General features: G+C 39.3%; 1 protein-coding gene across 2 annotated transcripts in view; it reads right to left on the minus strand.

The window, feature by feature from the left end:
• Positions 1-8,630: 8,630 nt before the first annotated feature.
• LOC117403078 (MAM domain-containing glycosylphosphatidylinositol anchor protein 1) overlaps positions 8,631-16,539 on the minus strand; it is a 193,418-nt gene continuing 185,509 nt past the window's right edge. For both annotated transcript variants that reach the window (XM_034004980.3, XM_034004979.3), the window contains one exon: positions 8,631-12,051. In XM_034004980.3, coding sequence (XP_033860871.3) covers positions 11,960-12,051 — 92 coding nt within the window. In that variant the 3' untranslated portion in view covers positions 8,631-11,959. The remainder of the gene's footprint in view (positions 12,052-16,539) is intronic.

Raw genomic sequence — 16,539 nt, forward strand, 5'->3', positions numbered from 1 at the left:
TGCCTGTAGGGTAGCTTCAAAGGTTCCCAGCACTTCTAATGGTTGTGAGGAACTGTGGCAATGTGCCCCGCCCCTGTGTGCATGTGTGTGTTATATGTTGTATGTTGCGTGTGGTGTATTAAATGTTGGTGTACAGTCATTGGTACACGGGATATAAACGGGTCTGTGTTTCACGTGTATTTAAAAATGTAGATTTGTATTTAGGCACGGGATTGCACTATCACTTCACATGCATTTAAAGTATAGTATGTGAGCACGGGGTTGCACAGAATTAATTCACGTGCTGGGATTCAAGTGAATAATTAATTAGTAATTGAATCCCAACACAACAGTATATATAGATGCACATTTCTTTCACTCAGGGTTGTGTGTTCGGTGAGTGGAGAACTGGTGTGGAGAGGAGAGAATTAAGAACGAGAAGACTTAACCAAGTAATTTATATGACCGTTGTTTTCACTCACCTTGTTTGTCTGTTAGTCCGTTTTGTTTGTCTGTTTATTTTGGCTACCAGTGCCGTGCCCTGTGTTTTTGTATGTTACAAGCTTTTTATTTTGCTGTTCTGTTTATTTATTAAATGCTGAGCGAGACCATTCGCTCAGCTCCACCAAACCACACCTCTCTCTTCTTGTTTTATTTCCTGGCTCTGGTCTGAGGCCACCCACTCCGGCCGTCTTTGTGACAGGAACCATATCGAAATACTTTTTTGTCAGTGAAACGTACAAAATCGGGTGTCCAATTTCAGGGTTTTCCAGGTTGTTGAGCTTAGAACATTAACACTAGCACCTGAATCTATAATCACTGGTACAGGTTGGTTTGCAATTCGTCACTGTTTCCATTCCTTGAATGTGATCGATAGAGAAAACATAATCATCAGAAGAAGAAATGTGTCACCTGCTGGCAGTCCCATGTAATACACCATGTCTGGTTTTCTGGGGTTGTTCGGTTGTTTGTTAAACTTGCCTGATTTGCATACTTCGGCAAAATGTCCTATTTTACCACAGTTTTTGCACTGTTTCCCGTTAGTTATCTGGCAGGTATTTGCTGCATGCCCTTGCCGCCCGCATCTGAGTGTTTTAGTTTTGAATATGTACTTTTTTCATTTGATTTGAAACGCACTGCACACAGGTTTTCTGCGGATGCGGTAGCCTAGTAACAAACATGTCTAGCGTTTCACCTTGCTGCTGCACTGTCTGCCGGAAGACGTGTCTTTCAAAAGCAACATTTTTCTTCGGTTCAAAATATTCATTAAACTTAGTGAGAGCTGTATCAAAATCGTCCCCTGTATTTATGAATGTATCGAAAAATGTTTCTGACCCACAGAAGGAATTTCGATCGGTCTGGACATGTTTATCCTCATCGCCAATGTTATATCTCTGTTTTATAAGTAGATGTTGTTCTGGCTCAAACACTCACACGGACCACTGTATACTGTATATTCAAACCTTCTGAACTTTATTAACAACTTCCTTCCCCACTTCCGCCCCGTACCATTACAACCTTAACCCACATGGTGGCGCTATTAAACGGAATACCTTGAACCATTATTCTAATACATTAGTAGTCAATACTACAGTGCTTCAGCGACATAGCATTGATTTTAAGTCCTTCTGAACCATGATAGGGTTGCAAAGGTAAAGCAACATTCGAATAGATAGACATAAATCTCACTTTTTTAAGCATTATAAGTCTTTTTCAAAGAGGCCCTTCCCCATGCTGATGGAAGATATTTATACTGGGGCACTCATTTGAGCAAAGTTCAATTTGTTTCCACTCTGAGTTTTTCTGGGTAATTGGACTGAGGCACTATCGTTACAATAAAACATTCTTCATGTTTTAATTATGCATTTGAACATGTTTTTTTTTATTTGTGTTAACTTTATATATTGCATGTATTATTTAGTTTGAGTTAGTGCTACTCAATTAACCTCAGGTAATCAGTTGCCTAAAAAAAATTGATTAACGTACAATTGCCTTTTGAGTTCCACTAAGTTATATTTTTAATTTACAATGAAGTTACCACAACTTACAAATGTTAAGTAAAGTGTAAGAAAATAAATCAGTAAGCAGAACACAAACACATTAAGTTATGGCGACATAATATGTATACATTAAGTGCACTTCAAATGGGAAGTTATTAATTCAATGTATTGAGTTTTAATTAGCAAAATAATTGAGTTCATCATCATACTATTTTTAAAGTATAGTTTAATTAAACTTGAAAGTTATATTAACTAAGAATAGTAAGTACTGTATACATTTTCATTTTAAGTTTCATTACTCAAAAAATCAAAGACAATCAGTTGCCTCAATTTTTTTGAGTTAGCAGAACTTATCTGGATTTACAGTGCTGCAATATGGAGGTCAGAGGGTTTGAGTAGCTCAGTGGTTACAGAAAGTGCTGGGTTGCAGTTTTGTGTAACTCATTAGATAAAGTGGGTCTAACTATAAGAAGACATGTATAAAAAAAAGTATTTATTTGTAATTTGACTGGAACTCAAAAGGGTTGTTTTTCCTTTACTAGCAATCAATGATTACAACCTTGTATTTGTAATCAAAAGCTGTGATTTTCTATTGGACAACTTTACAATAAGGTGAAGAGGGCTATAGTAGATAAAAGGATGACCTCATAGTAATGTTTTTTAGAAGTCTTAAAATATTTTGACAGGAGGAATTTGAAAAGGATGATAGAAGTGTCCTGTTGAAAGTATATTGCACTGCGGAGTTGCCAAGACCTCTTGCAAGGTGAGAACACCATTGTTCTGCTTGAAGAACTTTATGGTTTGTATCCATCTTGCCTGTCAGACTTATTCTGTTTTAATAGGTCAGCCTATTTTCAAATAGAACATGCCATGCCGTCCCAAGAAAACAATAAAATAAAAAGCCAATTCTCGTTCATTCCAAGGGACCAGCACATTTTTTTTTTAAATCTTATCAGTAATTTATATTGTCTAAAGCCAAAAGCATACTGTCAGTTTTTTTTTATTTTTTTTTTTTTATTGAAGTTACAGTAACACTGAAATCAAATTACAATTACAGAGGAATGAAAAGTAATATAAATGTAAAGCACTGTGTGTTTTATTGAAAATACGGCTGTAAGTATCCATTGCAAATGCACTTGAACCCTGCATGTCCCATTCTGATCACAGGTATTTTTAAACAACAAAAGCAAGTCATTCTCAACATCAGGGTATTGAGCAAATCAGAAACACTAATGACTTGCATCCATACAGTAGTTTGCTATTCATAAGCCTGTATTATTGGATCCCTTGTTTTTAGAATGGTTGACAAAGTGTCTGTGGGAATGTTGAAATCTGTAGCAATATCGTTCTTTTTCTTGTACGGATAGTGCATGTTTCTGTGTGAGCGCTATGGCAACTGGAAATGCATAATAGGACCTGTAGTCCCCAAACAACAGATTATAAATCGCCCTGGATAAGGGTGTCTGCTAAGAAATAAATAAAAAAATACAGTACAGAAGTGCTAATGTGGATGCAAGTTAATACATTTTCCTATATCCTTTACACTCAGCTGTTCAAACTAGGGCATTTCATTTTATTCACATTTTCCCTGGGAGGGCTCTATTTTTCACTAACAGGAAATGTGTGTTAAGTGAATTCATATTATAAGAAGTAATTTACAATAAGCGACTGCTAATCAGAGTTCGTTTTAAGGACAGTTCACTGTAAATAAAAATAAAATACTTGTTGTTGCTTGTAATGCTACAGATGTGTGCCCCATGAAACTGCCTTTTCAGTCAGGAAAACGCTTGCATTTTATTTTTGTTTAGAGAATTAAACCAGCTGACTACATTTTGACTTTCTTTGTTCTGGCACTGATATTTTGATTGATACCTCTCTGCCGGGGTAGTCTGGGGTAACCATGGCCTGATGTTTGCTCTTACCTAGGGTTGGCCATGCTCTGGCTTTGCCCGCTCAGGATCCAGATTGGCTCTGGTAGCTCAGCTCCAGCTCCAGACTGGCTCCAGAGCTGATGGAGATCCCCTGCTCCAGCTGCAGGTTGCATCCTGCAGTCCCTATGGTGCAGCTCCACACTGCTGCTCCAGCTCCAGCTGCTTTTATCTGGCTCCTGCTCCGGCTCCTCTAATCAGTTCTTGACTATCATAGTAACATCCAATATGATTATTATTTTTTTATTATTGTTCAATCGGGTCAGCAGCCCGCAAAGTTGGGAGAGGATACTAAAATCATGCTTACATTTTACACATCCATAACTCGCAAACTAAGTAGGTTTTGGAGGTGATTGTCACACAGGTTAGATTAAGTCATACAAGGATTGTGGGAAACCTTATATTGAGCTGATTCGCTCTTTTGGACTTTTTCACGACAGCAGTAGAACCGATGATCGGATTTGGATACATTTTTTTTTTTGTTAATCAGCTAGATATGAACTTGTTTACAGTAAAACCGTTGACTGCAAATAGATAGCCTCTGTGTTTGCCTCTCTCAAAGTACCACTGACCAAGAACCAAAACAACTGATCCAACAATGACCTGCTAAGGATTCACATATATTCGACAGGAGTTGGGGGGTATATATGCAGCATCTACCATAATATAATCCGTTTTTGAATATGGCTAATTACTGTAGATTTGTAAGGCAACTTTACAAAAATGAAACTAAGTCTAAAAATTTGAAAGAAAAAGCAATAGCCATCTTGAAGAGCTTTTGTGGTAAATATACTCTTCAGATCTAGCTTTTCTGTACATCATTTCCAATACTTGTTTTGCAGGTTTGTATACAAATGTTATTTTTTTAAAAATGTCTTTGATTGCTTACACTTTGAGACCTGTATTATTATTGTTATTGTAAATTCTCAGTCTTTGTGTAATAATAATATACAACCAGTTAACTACAGTAAAATACATTTCAATAAGGAATATATATAATTGAGTACTGGGACTAATATCCAGATTATTATATATATATATTTTTTTACATGTATTCAAAGGGGAAAAAATATCAGTCAGTCAGAAATGACACAGTTGACAGAAATGAAAAATATATATATCACAACCTGTTTTGACTTGCTCCGATTTACCACCTTGCCAGAAGTTGGCAACAGTTTCTAAATTAGCAGTTGTAAAAATAGCACAGTGTGGGAGTTCTCTTGGTCCCCTATTTACTTCTAGCAGTCAAAAAAAAAAAGTCCAGATTAGACTGCGCACGCAACACTAGCTGCCAAATAGTGATCTCTACACACATGTGAAGTTGCAGTGGCAGGGATTATTAAAAAAAAAATGCATTGTTTACTTTATGTTTTTACCTGAAATGCACACAAGGTGTTTTTATTTAACCGTAACTACTGTACAGCATCATTTGTTTTGTAATTAATTGACGAGGGTAGTCACGCCTTTCTTATTTCTGGGTTATTTTTCAACTTTAATATTATTACATATAATGACTTTGATAACGTTTTGCAAACAAATATTCAAATACATGTCTGAATCCCGAACAGATATCTGAACATGAAAATACCATGTTTGTTTCAGCTATATAATAAATATATGTTACATGGATAGAATCAGTGTTTTATAAATAAGGTGACCATATGGCTCTGTGTTACGTGGGACAGTTTGGGATAGTTCAGGCTTTTCAACTCGCAACTTAATGCATTCTGGTACATTTTATCTGTCTCAGGTACCATTCTTACCTTTAAGAGAAGCAGGACTACACTTACCAGAAAGCACTGGGTTGTGAGTTGAAAAGCCTGAACTATCCCAAACTGTCCCGCTGAACACAGAGCCATATGGTCACCTATAAAGTACAGTATCTAATATGTCTTGTGGTACGTTTTACTATACTATACATTTCCGTTAATGGTCAGTCTGTCATACACTACATTGTGAATATGATAACTGCTTTGATTTAGTACCAGTCTTCACTAAGCTTTTATTTTATTATTCAATCCTAGCCTCATTTGTACGTTTCGGGTTACATTTGACTATAATCTTTCACTCACGGTCCTCTTACTGCACGATTAGGTAATGGCTGCAGATACTGGAATACACGATTCCAGTTGATAATTTTGGCCGACTCCTTATATCAACAGAAATATTATTTACATGAAAGTACTTCTGTATTTACATTTAGTTATTGTATATACTTCAAATGTTTGAGCTGAATAATTCAGGAAGGATTTTTTAAAATGTGAAAGGCAAGAAATAGTGATTGCTCCGGAACCTCAGCTCTGACTCCATGCTCCGGAGTGCTCCAGTGACCCAGCTCCAGCTCTGCTCCAGCCCAAGCATCCCTCGCTCCGCTCCGGCTCCAGCATCCCCAGCTCCGGCTCCAGCATCCCCAGCTCCAGCTCCGCTCCGGCTCCAGCATCCCCAGCTCCAGCTCCGCTCCGGCTCCAGCAACCCCAGCTCCAGCTCCGGCTCCAGCATCCCCAGCTCCAGCTCCAGCTCCAGCATCCTCAGCTCCGCTCCGCTCCGGCTCCAGCATCCCCAGCTCCAACTCCGCTCCGGCTCCAGAATACCCAGTTCCAGCTCCGCTTCAGCCCAAGCATCCCCAGCTCCGGCTCCGCTCCGGCTCCAGCATCCCCTGCTCCGGCTCCAGCATACCCAGCTCCAGCATCCCCAGCTCCGGCTCCAGCATATCCAGCTCCGGCTCCGCTCCAGCCCAAGCATCCCCAGCTCCGGCTCCGCTCCGGCTCCAGCATCCCCAGCTCCGCTCCGGCTCCAGCATCCCCAGCTCCAGCTTCAGCTCCGCTCTGGCTCCAGAACCGGAGCATGGCCAGCCCTACTCTTACCCTAGAGGATCACTACAAAACTACCAGCCCCCTTAAAGTAATTGTAGCCAACAAAATAATTCCATAAATCTAACCTTCAAACACTATTTTGATTTAGGTTTCAAATGTGAAGTTTTGAAAGAAACACATTATAGCAAGCATTTTAACACATTAAATCTGGTACTACACTCCATTAAAGAAATTATTAGTTTCAATGTCTTACCCTCAGGAAATCTGTCACAGTTTTAATTTCCCCTCAGCAGTGTCTTCTGGGTCCAAGCATGTTACTGGCTGAAAGCCTGTCAGTTAATAGGGAAATCAACTGGTTGTTGATTTATTTTAACCTAGTGTAGTACCAGGTATAACAACATATGTTTCTTTCAAAACTGCACATGTGAAGCCTAGGTAGCTAATGGATGTGCACAGCAAGTAAGATTTATAGAATTATTCTTTTAGCTGCAACCACTTTAACTATTGAAACCAAACACCCAAGGCTGACCGTTTCTGTGCGCTGCCATCACAAGTAGAAACACAGCAAGTTAATGGAAACATGTTACATGAGTGACTTGACGCACAAACGTCTTGAAAGAGATGCTTGCTGACTGCTACACTCTGTTTTCGCTTTCCAATAAAGTTAAAGTATTACCTTATTTCCAGTTGTACCCAGAGCAATTACACTTTGTTTTAAACTGAAGCTAAACTGAATAACGCATGTTTTGCTTTAGGCCGTTGATGTATATGAACATGAATACAGAGTACTATTAAAGGGAATATGATAACAGCTTTGTGTGTGTCTGTTTACTCCCACTGTACTGTGTAGATGCATTTATATCCATACATTTAAAAAAAAAAAGACCACATCTCTGATCCCTGTCGTTGTGAAAAAGTATGCTGAAAAAAGTGAATTAGTGAAGCTCTTCTACAGTAAATTACAGCGCACTTGCAATTTCCTGTTTATCAAATTGACTAAATGTGAATCAGCACAATGCAGAAACAGGTTCCCCAATGCGAATGTGAATGTATGTGAACCTGAATGGCAGGCTAAAGTGTGATTAATAATTCTGACGTCATTTCCAATACTGCTTCCTGCAATGTATGTGTTTCTGTAATATCTTGAATCCAGGGATTCTCTTGCATTCTACATTTCACATTACCACCTATACCAGTATCGTGTTGAAATAAAAGTCCCCTACACCCCCTGCTATTGTAAAGGGGTGGGGGGATGGGACCGGACTTGTATGTAGAAAACAACCACTAAGCAAGACAAAATGTGAGGTTTAGTTTAGTTGAAAAAATACAGATAAGCCGAGCAGTGAAATGAGTTTGGAAGTACTGCCTCAGCAGATCAATGACCTGGTACATGTGAATAGAAAATATAAAAATAATCCAGTTCTGTTTAAAATTGCAACAATTAAGGAGTAATATCCAATATCCAAAGCAGCAGTGCAAGATAATTAACCATGGTGACAGTTGCGTGCCATGAGCCTGAGGGAAGGGCACTTCACAATATCCAAGGTCATTTATCTGCAGGTAACACCAGCTACAGCAGGGGAAATTAAAGCTATTATGAAGTGAAATAAAAGTTTACTGGATTGCATTGGGCCAATGTTACATTGTATTGGATGTGACTGTTCTGCTCATCCCTGATTGGCTGAATTACTTCTCTAATGTGATTGTAAGGTGTTTTAAAACCAGGTAGCTGGTCTAAATTGCTCTGGCGAAAGGTTTGTCACGTTTGTTCTTCAAGGAGCTCCTTCGCAAATTAAAGCTAGATGTGTTCTAGTGTTGAGTGCTTGTCTTGCTGTACCCCTGAGGAGTTGTGTGATGGAGTAGGAAGCTGGATTAATGAAAAGGACTCACAGAAACACACAGCCGGCCAGTCTGACTCAACGCTGGAGAGTTTAATAGCCAGCCACAGAAGCCTCCTCATTGCGCTTTAAAGGATTTTACATTTTTATCAATAAATGTAAATAACAAGATATCTTCTTCTGCATAACAAAATACAATTACCAACTTGATTTAAGAACATTTGAGAGCAGAAAGCAGGTGACAATGTAGAATGAAATCTTATCACACAATCTCTCTCCTCTCTATCACAGCACGCACCATGACAACAACTTCCAGCCACACTGGCACTGCAGCCCTGTATCATTCGACTGGTTTATTTGTCTCCTTTTAAAAGTTTACCACAGGGAATGTGCATGGTTATTTTGCAGTTTGCCCATGTTTTCCCATGGTTACCCATACTATGAATTTACAGTAACATACACAGACAGCAATTTTTAGTTAGGCCAATGTTGGGCTTATGTCGGCAGTTTGGTTGGCCCTACGTTGGCAACTGACGGCAGGCCAATGACATCAGCATAAGACCCATACTCACCTCTCGACTATAGAGCTTGCTCTTAAGTTGAATGGTACGGTTACCTTGAACCTTAAGGTTAGTGGTTCAATTCAATGTGCCATTACAAACAATCAGGCTTCAAAACGTTGTTAAAATGAACATACAAGTCTGTGTAAGACCAGCAATGATATTCACTGCTTAACATGGTCTTGGCCCGCTGCCATTTTCCTTGAGTGCCTGACGACACTTGGATGTTAGTTAGGATCTGACCCACACCTTGGGCTGGGTGTGCCAGGTGTCCAGGAGAACATTCTTCAACGTCAAGTGGTGGCCAGGGCAGCGGTGTAGTCCATTCTGTGACTCCTAAGCACTGGCTATTTGATGTAACAGGTCAGAAACAAGCTTGTGTTCAAGCTAAGGTGCTTAAATTATTCTGGCAGTGTGTTTCACCTGCAAATGCATTTCATATATGATACAGGGCTGCAGGCAAATGCTTTGTTTCCAAACTATCTCTCAGATATATTGTTTTCCTCTAAAATATTTTGATACATGACATAGAATATTCAAAACCCAGCACCTGCCCTCTTTATATTTTCAGTCTACCTGTCAATGTACAGGGTGCATCCATGTGAGTCTGCATACAGGCCCCATAATGTATACACAGAGCTCTGAACACAAGGTATTGAATACAATCATACTGGTCCTTAACCTGGATACATGGCCACACTTGTTTATATGCATATAGATCAGAACCAGAATCAACCTGTTCTGTTTGAAGTACATTTTTACATTATTATTCACCATTCCTGTGATCTACCTGTTGCAGAGTGAATATGAATACTAAGGTAGAACCTATAAGAAACTAAGTTACACAGGTCTGCATACACAACCTTTTTTTTTGTATATATATATAAATAGACCATAGTCCACTATTTTCTATATCACATCTCGCACACCTCAGGCATGACTGCTCTGCTCTAGACTCCCGAGCTGTGTTTACACTGCCAAGGGCTTCTGTGCTCTGTGTGCAGTTAACATGGGCATGGTTCCTTAGCTGAGAGCATTGAGCTAGGAATCGAGGGACTGCTGGACTTGGGTTGGCTTGAAGATCAGCGATCCTAAGAGATGTATGAGCCCTGTTGATAGAGGGTAGTCCACTTCTTTTTCAATAGTACAGCTCTCCCTCGATAATTCAGTAATTTGGTCACTGTTGACAGTAATATTAGCTCTTCAGTACTTTTTAGACATGTTGTCTGAATACATTACAGCCCATTCTCTAAGCCCTTCTACTGCAGAGTTATTGACCATCCCGAAAGCTCAGTTCAAAACTGTGGGAGGTAGGGAGGGTATTCAGGCACTGCGCTCCCCATTTATGGAATTCTCTGCTGAAACATATCAGGGACTCCACATCAGTGGCAATTCTAAAATCTAGATTAAAAACCTATTTGTCTGACGAGGCATTTAATTTTGTTTATTATATGTTCAGAACTTTGAGGTGTTTTACAGAAGGTGCTTTATAAATCACTATTGTATTGTATTTTAAACCCTATATATTCCTGTATAAAGGGCCCTTCACTAATTCACCATTTTCAGTATTTAATTTATTTTTGATGTGAATCAAATAGCGTAATAAAGAGGGAGTTTCTTTGGGCACTAGTGCAGACACAGCTTCAGCTATAGAGAGGAGAGGAGAGGAGAGTCGCAGAGCAAAGCAGTCACTGCCCCTGCCGGGCACTGGGCTTTTTGCACTGGGATACAATATATGAGTACAATGGCGTACATGCAGCTGTAATGGAGTACATGGGATAAATGAATGTAAGCGATGCGCAGTCTCCGTACACAGAGAGATGGGCACAGCTGCAGTCTCCATACACAGGGAGATGGGCACAGCACTGGTGCAGTCTGCAGTCTCCATACACAGAGAGATGGGCACAGCACTGGTGCAGTCTACAATCTCAAAGACAGTACAGCACAGTACTTAAGCAGTAGTGGAGTCAAACAAACAGTTCTAGCCATCTTCTCATCCCGTTAAGAAAATAAGATACAGAAAGAGAGTTATTTTGCTGTAACAAAGAAGAAATGTAAGTAGTTCATCAAGACGGCAAACAAACAAACCAAAAAAAAAAAACAAGGGAAAAATCAGTACAAACTTGTGCTTCTTTTGTTTTCCATTCTTTAAAAAAAAATCCATTGATTAGTCCGTCACCTTCTCGAACAGAAGTGCAATCACAGGAAAGATCTTATTTCAGCAACACAAAGGGGGTCCCTTGCTTTGTTTGCCTTTTAAATCATTTCCCAGTCCTAGTCCACCACCTTGTTTAACAATCAACGGATTTCTGTGCAGCTCTCCTTTACAGGTTCACGCTGCTTGAAGTCTTTGGTAGATTTTTTTAGACTCGTTGGTGTCCTGGGGAGGGAGGGAGGGAGGGAAGGAAGGTGGGAGAAAAGAACAGAGGAGAGGAAAAACATTCAAATGAATGAAAAAAGGTAAAACGGAGAGCGATTGAGGAATAAAAAGTGCTGTAACAGGAAAAAAAATAAGAAACAACATGGGATGAGGAAGGAAGGATGGACAAAAGAGGGAGATACAAAATGGAGGGAGAAAATGCAGGCTGAAAGAGTGGGACTGGTTATGGTATGAAGTGGGGATGAGAAAAAAGATGCAGAATAAAGGAGAGGATGGGTACGGTATTGATTGTTTTGAGTTGACAGTTCAAAAAGGGTAAAAGAAAGTGAGAGAGAAAGATGAGAGAGATGTAGAGACAGACACAGATAAGAGAGGCAGTAAAAGTGAGAGAGGGAAGGGGGGGGCAGGGCAGTAGTAGTCCACCGGCAGACAGGTAGGTAGGCAGTCATCTTTAGTCGTCATCATCTGTGGAACAGGGCTGTTGAGAACAGCGCGAGCAGCCCAGTGTAGATCGGCAGGGAGAGAGCTGCTGAGGATCCCTTCACGGACACCGCTGGAAGGAAAGAGAGGACACTGAGACCACACTCCCACAGCACTGTACACACACACACACACACACACTAGTGCATTACAACCAGGGCTTCTGACCGTCAAGTTTTCAACTGTGAGAGACCATGTAAGGTGGAACTAACGCAGGGGTGAAATTCTGCAGCTACTCACCGGTACTCAGTATCAGGACTTATTTTAACGCTGGTACTAGGACTTATTTTATATGCTTGTTATCTGCTTTTCTTCCAACACGCATGCATTCCTTCCACTTTTACCAGTCCACTAGCGTCCCATTAGAAAGTCTTGTCACAGCAACTAAACACTCACTAAAATATTCTCGAAATGAACCAATGGATGGTGCCAGTCATTATTAAACCAATCGTTCAGTCTCATCTGCCCATGGATTGATATGATTGGTCAATAACATCATCAAAATCACACATTTACCGGTTTTACCATTTTATGTGCTGTAATCAATACCCTCCCATGATATCGACTACTAATTCTCTGTTGAAGGAATGGAAAGCATAAGACAGCTGTTCATAGACTGAATAACATCTGAAATTAAGTTTACTATTATGAAATGTTTAATTTAGTCTCCTGATTAATATGTTTGTTTTTTTCTTTTAAACCTTCAAAACGAGGAATGTGACAGAATTGGTGAAAATAGCTGTTTTCTAGGGCATGTTAAATAAATACATTAAAAAGTAGAAGGGTATTTCAGCCCCTATTGTGCATTGCTTGACTTAGACCTTTTACACAGCTGGGTTTTTTTTATCCAATTTCACCACTTTTTTAGGATATCTTGAAACAAAACTCCCTCTATACAGCAGTTACTGTATAGTGTAATATTTGTTAATACTTATCATTTAAGGTTTAACTTAAGTGTTATATTGCAGTACATGACTGAGTGATACAAGCAGAGGGTACAAAGCTTTCAATATTTTTAGCTTCTTTGTTTATGGTGAATTGGTTATATTTTATCAATTCCTTTTTTGTTGAGAATTTCACTCCTGAACTAACCATTGGCAGTGGCTGAAGGCAATGCAGCTCTGTCAGCCAACGGGAAAGGGCAGTCTGTGTGGAGCATTAAAAAAAAGCACTGAAAGTTCTAATCAGGTTCTGATCACTATTATAAGTCATGTCCCCATTAGATTGATTAGTTTCAATTACGCTTATAACTTTGCAGAGAGTGTAGATCCCACACTCTGAATGACAATGACGCACAGCGTTCAAAATGTTTAAACCAAAACACATTCTATATACAGCTATGGCCAGAAGTTTTGCATCACCCTAAAATTTTAGGATTGAGACATTCATTTATAAAAATAAAAATAGATATTTTATTTAACATCAAAAAAACTGCATGCAAAAGTCTACCGGAAGCCATAATAGCAGTACTTAGTATTTGCAGTGCATTCCACTGTGTTTTAAGACTTCCTTAATCTTGTCAGGCATGGACTCAATTAATCCTTTAGATTCCTCCGGCTGCATGGTTGATTTTTCCTGATTTCCTGTCCTATCAGACCCTAAACATTTTCAATAGGCTTGAGATTCGGCAAATTTCCAGGCCAAAATTTAAGTGGCGTGATACTGTTGTCTTCTAATCATTTGTTCACTTGTTTGGCTTGGTGGCAAGGGGCTCTGTCATCATGGAAGTATAAATCATTAGGAAAATGGTTCTGAGATGTAGGGAGGAAGTGGTCTTGGAGTGTTTTCAGGTACCAGTCCTTGTTCATAGCTGCCCCCTTGGGTAAAACATGTAGGGATCCTGTGCCTTTGACAGAAAAGCATTCCCAGATATGGCCAGTTTCCAGATGCTTTGTCATTGGGACGTACACTCCCGCCTGTATCTTTCTCCTTTGCACCTTCAAACTCTTAGTCCACCTTGGATTCCAAAACAGCTGAAAACTCCAGTCCAGTCTTTGTATATGCGACAAAAGTTTAGGTGATCTCTGATGTTTTCTTGTTCAGAAAGGGTTTTTTTAGCAAGCCTCCCTGACACCAGTCCATACTGCAAGAGACACCTTCCCAGGGTGCATGCAGATAACTTCACTCCAACTTCTTTCCAGCTAGGATGGCCAGTAGTAAGTGGACACTACTGGCCATCCTAGCTCTCAAATTTGAACGGCATAGATGGCATAGATGGCGATCCTGGTGAGCCATGCTGACTTTTGGGCATCCAGACCTGGGGCAGTCTTCTTATATTTCTGGATGATCTTAGATACTGTGTTTTGGCTGGCATAACCTGTGTTGGCTATCTGACAACTGCTAAAACCTTACCTTTATAAAGTGCAATGATGGCTGAGCGTGTTTTCTTAGGAGCTATGGCTCTTCCCCAAAATCTATGTAAAAATCATGCTTGTATAGCTTAAATCTACTCGTTACCACTTCTGATTGTCACTTTGAATTTACTTCTAATTGAGTAACAAGTGTCAAGACTTGTGACGTGTTCATGTGTGATATCGAAATGTCACATTTTTAATTTGTCAGTTTTTCGTTAAGTATATGGAAAACTGCAAAGCGGTATGTAATTAAATATGCTAACGTAACATTATTCAGTTGGTTTCATTCAATTTTATGAAGCACAATTATAAATTCTAGAGTGATGTAAAACTTTTGCCGATAGCTGGGAGCAGATTAAATACCTTAGCATCAGCTTTTCATCTGTTTATAAGCATTCAGTGGCTACCTCTAATAATAATGACAATTTATTTCTCTTGTAGTCTTTGCATGACAGACACAACAAATACACTGTCAACATGATTAGAGGTAGCCACCGGACACTTCTAAACATGCATCAGAACTTTCTGTGGTTTGAACCCTTTGTTAATGCCCCAGTCCAAATTAATTAAAAAATCTGCACTGATTAAGAGAAGTTCAAACCCACATTAGTAATGCAAATAGGTTTAATAAATAAAAAAACAATGTATTCAAAAGATCAATATGAATTTATATCAAGTGTTTTTTCCTCTTGGCAGGAAATCAATTTTTTCATAATAAAGAAGAGGGTTTTTTAGAGCCCCTTCAATATAAAATAAGTTATAAGCAAATGGTGTTCCATCTACTATATCTCCTTCAAGGTGCTTCCAAGGGTATAAAAAGTTCCCAACACAAAATAAGAAAGTTAATTAAGGAACCAGACTTCACCTGTTACCGTTAATTACAGTATTGCAGTGCTTGTAAGCTGAGCAGCAAGCAGAACTGTGTTATTGAAATGGTCACTGACTCCAGCACATCACAGCACTGGCAGACAACATAGCGTCTCTGTTTAAAAAATCTTTGACTCAATGTATCACCATGGAAAACTGATTCACACTCTTCTGCCATGTGATTCAAATTCCACAAATGAAGTACTCTATCAAGGTAGTTTCAGTCCCTCGTTGTCAAATTTCAGCTTCTTCCCGGGGTTAATGTTCTAAGAATTTAATTAAAATGAACACGTCAGCGATCAGTACTGACCTCCCTTCGTGTGGCCTTAGTGAATACAAAATCATTTGGAATAAATCTCTCCTAATCAACGATTTTATTTTGGAATCAAAGCTAGATATTTTAACTTGAGACTTGGGTGAAACAGGACGAGACTGTACCAGTAGTAGAGTTTTGTCCCGCAGGTTTCTCTTTCTATCAGAAGGCACATGCTATAGGTCGGGTGGTGGGATTGCTACCATTTCTGGTGAAGAGTTCGATCTTAATCTTGAAAGCACAGGTGGTTATTCGTCATTTGAAATACTTTCTGTTTCTGTCAAAAATCCACAACCAATTTACATTACACTTATTTACCAAACCCCTATACCTAATTCTCTTTTTCTTGTCTTGTTGAAATTGGTAAATTTTATCTACAATGATTGTTAGGCGACTTTAATACACATGTTGATGTGGATCGAGATCCCCTCACTAGAACTTTTAGTTAATTTCTAGACTCGTTCAGGTTTATTCAACATGTTACTGGCCCCACCCATATTCATGGCGATACTTTAGACATGGTCATCACTCACGGTTTAAATATTCAACCTCTACTAATTACAGACCTCGTGTTTTCAGACCATTCCGCTGTCCTTTTTGAAATATCACTACCTAGTTCTAGCAAGCACACAATGCACTATATTTAATGTTGTCCTTATAATTCACCAACTACCAATATATTGTTGGATGCCTTGCCTACTCAAGCTCCCATTCAGTCAGGATCAGTTGATATGTTAGTAGATAATTATAACACCATCCTAAGCAATCTTCTTTGATACTGTAGCACCTATTAAAAATAAGAATGCAGGGCTCCCGAGTGGCGCATGCAGTAAAGGCACTCCGTGTGGAGTGCAGGATGCGCCCTATAGCTTGGAGATTGCTGGTTTCTTTTTTTTTCTTTTTAATCACGAGATCATTCATCCTTGACCATGACATGCTTGAGTGACTATGACTGAAGCATAAGCACTTAATCAACTAATTAGTGAGACAGTTGATTGGACACTGGATATGGAATCACAGAAAAAAA

Source organism: Acipenser ruthenus, chromosome 5 (assembly GCF_902713425.1).
Source record: "Acipenser ruthenus chromosome 5, fAciRut3.2 maternal haplotype, whole genome shotgun sequence".
Classification (NCBI taxonomy): Eukaryota; Metazoa; Chordata; class Actinopteri; order Acipenseriformes; family Acipenseridae; genus Acipenser; species Acipenser ruthenus.